The sequence below is a fragment of the Populus alba genome, chromosome 4 (assembly GCF_005239225.2).
Source record: "Populus alba chromosome 4, ASM523922v2, whole genome shotgun sequence".
Lineage (NCBI taxonomy): Eukaryota > Viridiplantae > Streptophyta > Magnoliopsida > Malpighiales > Salicaceae > Populus > Populus alba.
The window spans coordinates 11,342,696-11,353,759 of NC_133287.1; the positions used below are offsets into that span (position 1 = coordinate 11,342,696).

An 11,064-nucleotide genomic window follows, 5' to 3' on the forward strand; every position below is an offset into this window, starting at 1 on the left:
CTTGTAAAAATTGAAAGAAATAGGCAAGCCAGCATAGACACACCCCTTCATCAGCTGGCCTGCTTTACATCAGTAAAAACAATCTTGAAACTGAAAAGAAAACAGAAATTTCATTAGCCTCTTAAACCTTTTTGGTTCTTTTTTCTCGCTGTCTGTTTAGCACGAGATTAACATTACAAAAAGGGGGGAGGGTTAACAACTATATGCTGAAGGGGTTGCTCTACATCACCATCACCAGCATGCTTGACAAACTCAGCTGCTGAGAGAAAGCTTCCATGGCAAACACATACAATCCTCACCTCCTCTCCTTTACGATACTGGTAGAGAAAACCTTCTATTCGTTTCCCATTGGAACCGTCGCCTTTTGTGGACACACATGGCATATCCTCCAACACATTTCTCACTGCCTCCTTAGTTCCATTCTCAGCTACTATAAGTTTGTTAGATCCGTTCTTTTCCATTGCAACTCCTGCAGGGAAACCTAATTTTTCAGCTAGTGCTAATCTAGGCGCTATGATCGATTTCTGCTCACATTCCGACAAAGACTGCACACTGACAGGGCTTCTTGACTCAACACATTTGTTCATTCCTATATTGAAACAAACAGAATATAGGAATAAGAGGTTGGATTAAGGAAAATAAGTTGTTCAAATACAACCAGAAATTATGGGAAGTTAATATACTCCACGAAGATGCCCTCTGCACTGACATGGAGTGAGATAAACTGGAGCACAAACTATTCTTGAAAGAACAACACTATCTCATATATAGATATGTTAAAAAATAAAATAAAAAAGAGTCAGAATCTTCAGGTGTATCATACAAGGCTGGCACTCACAACTTATGAGCTTCGCTAGCATGAGCATGTTCATCAGCATTATCTGATATTCAATGGAAACACTCAATTTGAAAGCTAAAGAAGACTAGCCAAATGCATCCCCCATGCATAGCTTCAAAGAGAGTTCTGCTTTAGCCTGGGGTGTCGCTATGCCGGGAGAAGTCATGCAAGCTTGCATTAAAAGAGTATCTTACCCAAGTACTTTGGGCATGAAGATCCCAGCTACACCGAGTTTGAAGAAAAATATTATATTACAAACAAGACAACAAAACATAAGCTAAAATAACCATGCTGAGGAACTCGAAATGAATCAGAAGCATGTGCTTTAGAGAGTCAACGATTTGCTTTTTTGTTTCCAGAAATCTAATCAATTTAAGATTGCTGGAGTCTTTTATTTGTGCATCCGGAATAAGGTAGCCAGGAAGCTTACGCCTTTGAAGTCGTCCAAAAATTAACACAAATGCTATGTATTGCGAGAAGCCTCACGAGAAGCTACCATATAAATTGCATACGAAATTTCAGCACATAAATTCCAGGCTCACTCTGTTGTGCACTCCTTTCAGGAAATGACTTATACCTCCAAAATAAATTGAGAAGAGAACAATCAGCAACATGACAAGCCAAGAAATTGGTCGCTTTACTATTACCTATGCTATCAACACAGACCAAAAGATTCCTAGTAATTCATCTGCATATTTATATCATAAAAATATGGCCAAGTGAAATTAACAAAATGGAGCTCTCAAACCTTCGCTATACTGTTTTGCACTGACCAAAGTTTGGAGACAACGAAACATTGAAACATCTTATGCATACTTGAATACGACTGAGAAAAATGTGAAAAGAAATCTATTCTAAACTCAACTAAAATAGGAAATAGAAAACGGATAAGAAACACAGAAAAGCTCCATTGGAAAGAGGTTTGTAAATGCGAAGGCCTTTACGAGTTCTAACACTTCAGAACAGATTTCCCACTGCAAAACATCCCCACATCGAACAACAAAGCATTCATAGATTTCTCACGGAACTAGACAGCGAATATTAAAACATTCACAGACTACTGAACTTGGATTAAGCTTGAATGATATACAAAGAAACACATGGTCCAAAAAGCCCAGCTTGTTGCATGCTGGAAAAGCTAAGGAAAATAACCACAAAAACATAAATTACATAAATTTTTTCAACAATGTAGACAAAATAATAACTAAAAAGATGCCAAAAAGTTTCCAATTGGTCTACTTCCATAGATTATAACCTGGCGAAAAATCGGAACAGGCCAGTATCAGGCTAAAATAGCATCCAACCATTGGCACAGCATCTTAATAACAATAATAGCAATCAAATTTCAAATAAGAATCAATGCACCACACATGCACCAAATGTTTCAAGGAAAGGAAAAAATAAATAAAAAAAGAATGTTTGTTACCTTTAACTGGCTGGCTTTCAAATTCTGTCATCCCAGAAGATGCAGTCCCTTGTGATGTTAGTAATAATGGTGGTGGTGCTACTTCGGCTTGTGTTAAAAGCCCTTCTATAGCAACACCAAACAAACCATTGAAGCTCTTAAGAAACTCTTTTTGATGGTGATTACCAGTTGTGCCATTTTCACTCTGATCATCTTCCTCACCCCTATTTTTATCCTTAACTGCTTTGAAATTTTGCTTCTCTGATCTCTTCCTTTTAGCCTCCATTCTCCTAAGTGACTGCATCTCTTTCCTCTTCCTCCACTCCTCCTCTGTCTCTGTTGGCATAGAACAAGTCCCTGAAAGATTAGTACTTTCCATATTAGGTACCACGAAAGAACTTCCATTTCCATTTTCTCTTAATGGGTTAACAAAATCTGCTGCTATAGAAGATGGTCTAGATTTATTAATCTTCTTGGCTTTTGGGTCCACACCGAATCTACCATTCAATGAAAGTCCAAGACTTAGCTCAACATCTTCTTCTCCGTTGAGTTTGTGATTACAATGATTCCCAGATATGAACCTTGGCAACAAATCCTTGGGAAAATTGTTGAACATAGAGATGTTATTATGTTGCTGTTGGGTTTCAATGTTCTGAAGTTTCTCTGTTTGTGCCATTTGATATATAATCAACGCAAAAACCAAGAACAGCACCGAAGTAAAAATGACTTTGATAGAAAACTTGCAGAACAACCCAGATTTTGAAATTTGACCAGGAACTGAAATCCCATCACCATGAATATTGTCAACAACTTCAAATTCCAACATGAAGAAAAACCAAACATTGAGTTAAAAAATCCTCATTTTCTCCGTTTCCCAAAAAAATAAAAAAACTTATATAAAAATCTATCTTCATTGGAAACATCACATTGGTTTAAAATAATTTTTATTTAAAATGTTTTAAACTAATATATATTTTTTAAAAAATTAATTTTAATATTAATATATTAAAATAATTTAAAAATATTAAAAAAATATTAATTTAAAATAAATAAAAAATAAAATAAATTTAAATTTTTTTAAAAATACTTTTAAAACATGAAAATAAACATGGCTAAATTTTTTAATTGCATAACCACAACTTTTCAAAACAGTAAAGTGAATTCTTTGATATATAAAAAAAAATTAAAAGGTAAAGAAATATAAACATTAAGGGTTTGTTTTGAAAGTTTATCGAGCATGTTTCTTGAAAAATTTAATATTTTTTTTAAATTAATTTTTTTATAATTAATTTAGTTTTAATAGGTTGATGTTAAAAAATAATATTATATTAATATATTTTTTTAAAAAAATATAATATTTATTATACTTCCAAACAAACCCATTATAAAAAATAAAAATATTAATTATTGATTAAAAAAATCTAAAGCCTCTTATGAAATCACTGTAGATACATAATAATAAAAAATATTATTTATTAAAATAGTGTAATGAAGTTTTGAATCATAACCTTAAATGTTGATATAATGATAAAGAGGTATATTTCCTTTTAGGTTTAGGGTTTGACTATTTAAATATTTTTGGGGCTATACTAACTTATTCTATTTTTTATGTGGGAAATTTATATGGGGACGGGCATGAGAACTCGTGAATTTAATTGAGATATATGTAAATTGTTCAAACATCTTAATTATCAAAAAAAAAAAACTTTTGTTCATTCACTCAATAAACTTAACACTAGCTTTCAAAGCATAAGCCATTTATTATTTTCAAATAGAATAAAGATAAACAAGTATTTTTTTTTTCATTTTAATTGCACAATTAAACAATTAAAATGCATTTGGAAAGCAAAAAATCTAAACTTGGTGTCAAAAGGTTTTCTTATTTTCATAATGATTTTTTTGTTAATATAATTTAAGTTAAGAGATATTTGATGTTTGATCAAATATAAATAATAATAAACAATTAAAATATATAGTAAAAGGATAAAAATACACTTTAAAAAAAAAAAAAAAAAACTTTAGCATGAGAGCAAGGGATTGTTTTGTTTTTTCACAATGATTTTTTGTTTTTATAATTATAAAGTCAACTCATGAAAAATTTTGTATTTAGCTAACTAAAAAAAAGATAGGCATGTGTATACAATAACCAGAAGTGTGTGTAGCACCTCCCGACATCCAAATATGCCTTCATGTCTTGTCGTTGAAAGCATCACCGTGTCCTTTTCTTATTTGTGTGATACGTGCTAGGGTTGGTGGTTCATTTTGTAGCCAATGAGCATTTCTTTGTTTTTTTTTTCTCTTTCTATTCTCTCTTCTCTTTGAAAATTACAATTTAATTCTATTTATTTGTGGTATTTCAACTTCAATCTTTATTCTTATGATTTTTATTTTTTGGTCTTGTTTTTTTTGTAGAAATTTTATTTGTTTTCAATTTAATTATTCAATTCCAAATTACTGAATATTATATTCTTTAATTTGATCATCATGCTTTGGTTTTCTAATTTCTTTTCTTAGTTTTTTTTGTAAAATTTTTAATGGTTTTCAACTTTATTTTTCAATTCATATTGATGGTATTATGTTTTTCAATTTGATTCTCATTGTTTTGATTTCTATTTTTTTTTTCCTTTTCAATTTCACCATTTAATTACAACATTATTTTTATTTTTTTTATGTCAATTTTAATCCTCATTTCTTTGATTTTTTTGTTCTTTTACTAAATTAATTTTTCTTTTCAATTAAATATTTTTTTTAAAATTTTGATAATTATTCTTTTAATTGTTGTTTTTTTTAATTTTTTTGTATAATTGAGAATCTTCTTTCAATTTCATTTAATTTTTGATTGATTGAAAATTAAATTTCATATTATTTTTAAGTTAGTGTTTCGGGTCTAATAACCAAAGTCATAGGTTTGAAAAATTAATATGAATTTGATGGGATATCTCAAATTGACTTGGTTTTATTTACAGATTTGTTATGTTAATTTGGATTGATCATGACTAATTTTTTTATTATTATTTTTTTATTTAATAGACTGTGAATCTATTTACTATCTTTTTTACTATTGTTTTTTATTTTTGTCTAATTGAATTAAAATTTCGTTCTATTCCGATATATGACAGCTTCAGAAACCAAGACTAGTCTGTATGTGAATAAAGTTTGCTGTAACGTTTCTGCCTTTTGAATGATTGTATCGGGTTGTGAGGGGACAAAATCATAGAACACTCTTCTTGAGATTATTAAAATGTGACACGTGGGGGGCATGTAGGAGGGTGTACAGATAGAAGCTGCCACGTGGGTGGAGAGAAGAAGCAACAGATTCCGAGGAGACACCAAAGCAGCGTCACCAGCTAGCTCTTTGATTGCGTTTGTGTCCTTTGGATTGTACTAGTCATGGCACATGCTAAGCTGTAGATCCATATTTTTTTTGAAAAAATGATATTAAATAAAGTAAATAATCCCTATTTTATTTATGAAAAACAATGTTTAGTAATGTAAATAAATTTTAAAAAATAAAATAAATTAAAAATTTTAGTTATAATATAAATTGATATTAATGAGTTGGTTTTATTTTAATTAGATAGTAAAAAAAAGTAATAATATTAATCAGATTTTTTTTTTTCAAAAAAATATTACGATACCTTGAAAAAAAAATGAAAGCACAAAATTGAATAAAAAAATAATGAAAAAATTGAATGGGTCAATAAACACATGGAAAAACATAATGAAGAAAAAATTATCTATATAGAAAGATCTAAAATAAAAAAATAGTAATTAAAAAATGAGGGTGAAAATATAAAAATAAAAAATAAATTAGAAGGAAACTAATTATTTTTTTTAATTGGAGGGTTTAATTAAAAATAAAAATAACTCAAGCAAAAAGAAAAAAAAAGAATAAGGAAAAATTTGAAAAACATAACACGCCATAAACCTGGATTTAAAGGGTGAGATAAAAAATCAATAAAACTTTTATAAAAGGGTTAAGGAAAAAAAATCCAAATAATAAGGACCAAATATAAAAAAATAAATAAATAAAAAATTGAAATTGAAGATCTAAATAAAAAAAGGAATAACACTTATTCAAGAAGATTTTCACTGGAAGGGTTGAATTGAAGAGAAAAAAATAACTAATATACCAAGACATATTATTACAAGGTCATTTTGATTATTATCACTATTGTTATTACAATTATTACTATTGTTGCATGTGTGCGGCGTTACGACGATCGTCCACCACTCAGGAAAATGCAAAGGTCTATCTGGCAAATATGAAGAGACCAGGAATTCTTATCTCTTATCAATAAAAACAGAATGAGAGTCGTCACCTAGTATTTTGGTCATTAGGAACCCTAACTGATATCAGAAATCGAGTACAGAGACTAGTTGTGTAAAGGGAAGGTATTAACACTCCAAATACGCCCTACCTAAGGTAAGCTGTATTGCTTTATTTGTCTGATCAAAATCTAAGGTTTGGTCGCATTTTCTAATTGTTGGTCTTGTCTGTCTAAAATTCAAGAAAAGCCCTCCTTAATAAGGAGATTCTTATCTTAATGGGGTAAAACCTAACCATTATAGAGTCTAAAAAAAAGAATTTAATATCTGGAATACGTATTACGTAAAATGTCATACCCCAGACACTAAAAGACAAACAAAATAAAATTTTTATTGTTTTTGAAATTTTAGCCAATGTTTTCTTGACTTTAATAAACTGGTTATTAAAGCCAAAAATACGTGCTAAAACATTGTTTTTTAGTGTATGAAAAACACAATATAATTTTTTAGCTTCGAGACACTTGGTCATATGCACAAAAACATTTTTTATATATATTTTTTTCAATTTGTTTTTGTATTTTGAAAGTTTTTGATGAAAACCGAGTATTTTAATACAAGATTTTGTATTTTTATGACATAAAAATACTGTTTGATATTAATCAAATTGACATAAAAAATACGCTGGAAAATTATAAAATTTTGAAAAATATTTTTGAATTTTTTTTTTTTAAAAAAAGCTAGGCCGGACTTGGCCCCTTCATTCTGGGTTGGGCTTGACCCAGCCCATATACTGTGGGTTGGACTCAGCCAAACCGCGCGGGCTAGATTGCTATTCCAGCCCATAACCAAATAAGCTAGTTACTATGCATGAGAACAATAACTAGCCAACTCTGCATTTGCTACAGAACATGATTTATTCACATTCTGCATGCAAATGCAAGCGAGGCTAACAAACAAAGAAGAGGGAGGCACAGTTACTTGGAGTGGTGGCAACGCTGACAACTACTGGCGGCAATAGAGGCAGCAGGGGTGGTGGGCACCCCCGTTCTTCTTCTTTCTCTGTGTTGATTGCTTTGTTGTTATATTTTTTTTTATATGTTTATGTTATCTTCCTATGTTTCTCTAATCGGCGATACCAGTGACGATGGAGAGGAAGGGCAATAGTTGTGTTGCCGGGCTGAAGGTGGTAGGCGGTGGTTCTTCTTCTTCTCCCTCTTTTCTCTTTTCTTTCTCTCTCTCGGTTTTTTCGTTCTCTTCTCTGCTTTTCCTTTTGATCTTCCACCCTCTCTTGTGCTCTCCTTCTTTCTATCTTTTTTTCTCCTATATTTTTTTTTGTTGCTTTTGTTTTCCTTCTCTTCTCTCTCGGTTTCTTAATTTTTTTTCTCTGTCCCTCCTTCCTTTTCTCTGTTACTCCCCTTTCTATATTTATAGGTAAAAACAGAGGGGGGCAGACCCCTATAACCCCTGTAGAAGGGGTAGGGTAGGTGGGGCGGCCACTATGCAACCGTCCAAAGGGGTATGTCCCCTTTGAATTTCGACAAGTGGGTGGTGGTGTCAGTGTCTTTTTGAAGGGAAGTCAGCTCTTTTTGAAGGGGAAAAGCCGTGGAAAATAGAGGAAGAACAATCTTCTTCTTCCCCTACTTCGAGCGTCCAGGGAAGAAGAAGACTCACAGTGCTGTTCAAAACAACATCGTTTCAGAATTTTTTTTTAATGAACAGTGGATGAAATGGAGTTGTTTTGGACAAAACACGTCATTTCATTTAAAAGAAAAAGGGCGGAAAAAACGTTTCAAAGTCTAAATCAGTCTTCAATTTGTGATTTGTTCAATCAAGTCCTCAATTGCAATTTTGATTTTAAAACTCAATTCAATTACATCCCTGCCAAATTCAATCACTGGCCCTGAAGTTGGCCGCCTTTTCCAAACTAGTCCTAGTTTCTGATTTATGCAATTTGACCCTCAATTGAGCAATAAACTTCTAATTTCTTTAATTTAGCCCTTGATTCGGTTTAATTGCAGACCTTTTATTTACGCGTGTTTTTTATTTTGGTCTTTGGTTTTGATTTTCTTTAATTAATTTCTTAATTGGTTATCAAAATTCAATATTTATACAATTAAGTCCCTGATTTGATCAAATTAACTCTAAAAAATTATAATTTGACCCTAGAAGTTTCATTTCTTCCAATTAAAGCCTAAATTGACTTAAAAATCAATTTTTCTTACAATCAAACGCTTCATAAATCCAATTACACCTTCAATAAAATTTAATTGAGTCCATAAACATTCGATTTTTGACTTTTCTTCCTCAAATCAAATTGTTTTCATCAAAATGGCTCTCATCAGTCAACAAAATATCATCAAATTTCAATTTTTATATTTTTAAACCACCTCAACCAATTTTTAGTCATTTTCGGAGTGTTGTGGCATGCTCTTTTCACTATTTTATTTTTTGATAATATTTTTTATTTTTTTGTATTTTTTTGAAGAGAGAAAAAAAAAATGAATTGGAGAATAACACAAAAATAGATTATAGCAATTGCCCTCTCTTCACAATGCTTATGACCAAAATCTCACAATAGGTTTTAGATAGTAAGATTTGTAAAAAAGAAAAAGGAAAATGATCACATTATCTTGGGCAACCAGCCCCTTTTGAATAAAATTGGTTTGTTTTCATGGGTGACTTGTCCATCTTTTGAAAAAAAAAACGGTCTATTTTCACGGGCGACCTGCCCACACACTCACACTTACCCTGGTCTATTTTCATGGACAACCTGCCCACATATACTCAAAGTGGTCTATTTTTTGGGGCAACCAGCCCACATACTCACACTTATCCTAGTCTATTTTTATGAGCAACCTGCCCACACATACTCAAAGTGATCTATTTTTAGCGGTGACCATCCCACACCACTCACACTTACCCTAGTCTATTTTTATGGGCGACATGCCCACACATATTCAAAGTGATCTATTTTCATGGGCGACCAGCCCACACACTAACACTTACCCTGATCTATTTTCATGGGCGACCTGCCCAAGTAAAAAAATGAATAGTGGTTTCATTGTAATGTGTAACATACCCAGGTAGATGAATGGTTTCATTGTAATGGGTGACTTACTCAAGTGGAAAAAGAAAATAGTGGTCGCATTGTAATGGGTGACCTACCTAGGTGGATAAATGGTCTCATTATAATGGGTGAATTACCCATATAAAAATATACAGAGAATTGGTCTCATTGTAATGGGCGACCTACTTAGATAGATGAATTGTCTCATTATAATGGGTGATCCTACTAGAAAAAATTGTCTCATTGTAGTGGTTGACCTACCTAAATAGAAAAAGGAAAGAGTTTTGAAAGAGACAAGGGCTCAAATGTGCACTCGAAAGGAGGTAGGGTTAGAAAACGCACTATCTTGAAATCTCAAAGGTGCACTAAAATGAGCGCACTACCTAAAAGATGCTCAAAGACGCACTGAAAATAGATGGGGTTAGCAAGCGCACTAAGAGATTGAACACGTAAAGGGAAGGTATTATCATCTCAAATACACCTTACCTAAGGTAAGCTGCATTGTTTTATTTGTCTGATCAAAATCTAAGGTTTGGTCGTGTTTTCTAATTGTTGGTTTTTATCTGTTTAAGATTCAAGAAAAACCCTCCTTAATAAGGAGATTCTTGTCTTAATGGGATAAAACCTAACCATTCTAGTATCTGAAAACCCTCCTCAATAAGAAGGTTCGTATCTTAATGGGGGTAAAACCTAACCATTTTAGCGTTTGAAAAAAAAAAGAATTTAATATCCAGAATACGTATTTCTTGATAAAATTGTTTTTTGATTTTTTTATCCTCTTGTTCATATATTTTTTAGTTTTTGTTATTTTTTTTGTATTTTTTTTAACATTAATTTTTTTTTTAAAGCCCATTGCGGAGTGCGAGCACTCTAACTAATGTTTCTCTATTAGATTTTTATGGCGGGTTTTAAGACTCTACATAAATAAGAGTTTTTTTAATAAATCATATAATAGTTAATAATTAATACACAATGCAATTAATTTAAAGAATCAACTTGTTTAAAAAATAAGTTTTATATGTTTGGTAAAAAATAAAAGAACAATAAATACATTTATTGATAATTGGGTTTGGATTTGAGTTTTCATTATAGAAGGAAAAATATTCACCAACTGTTTTTATTTATTTATTATTGAGAGAAAATATTTTTTATACCTCTTATTTTTTATATATTAAAATTAAAGGTCATGTGATTGTTTAAATTGTATGATTTAAATTTAATTTAGAAGTTTTAATAAAATTTTAAATTGAGAATCAATTTTTAGTGTAAAAAATAAAATTCCAAATAGAATTTAATTTTTAAAAATAATACAAAAATAAATTTGATTTACTACACTTAAAAATAACTTCTTCAAAAATTTCCAACCAAATTGAGAGCCGTGTATGCTGCACCCGACCCGTATTCCACACCAGTACCCGTGTCGTATCGTTTCAACATGGACATGGTTAGGTGTTTTCACTTTTCACGGGTCCGAGCAACAAAGCC

General features: G+C 31.1%; 1 protein-coding gene across 1 annotated transcript; it reads right to left on the minus strand.

Annotated features, from left to right (window-relative positions):
* Window positions 1-91: 91 nt before the first annotated feature.
* On the minus strand, window positions 92-3,142 carry LOC118055083 (ninja-family protein AFP3). Its single transcript, XM_035066882.2, has 2 exons — window positions 2,265-3,142; window positions 92-589 (listed from the first exon to the last, which is right to left on the minus strand). The coding sequence occupies exons 1-2, from the start codon at window positions 3,067-3,069 to the stop codon at window positions 174-176; spliced, it is 1,221 nt and encodes a 406-aa protein (XP_034922773.1). The 5' UTR covers window positions 3,070-3,142; the 3' UTR covers window positions 92-173.
* Window positions 3,143-11,064: the final 7,922 nt, after the last annotated feature.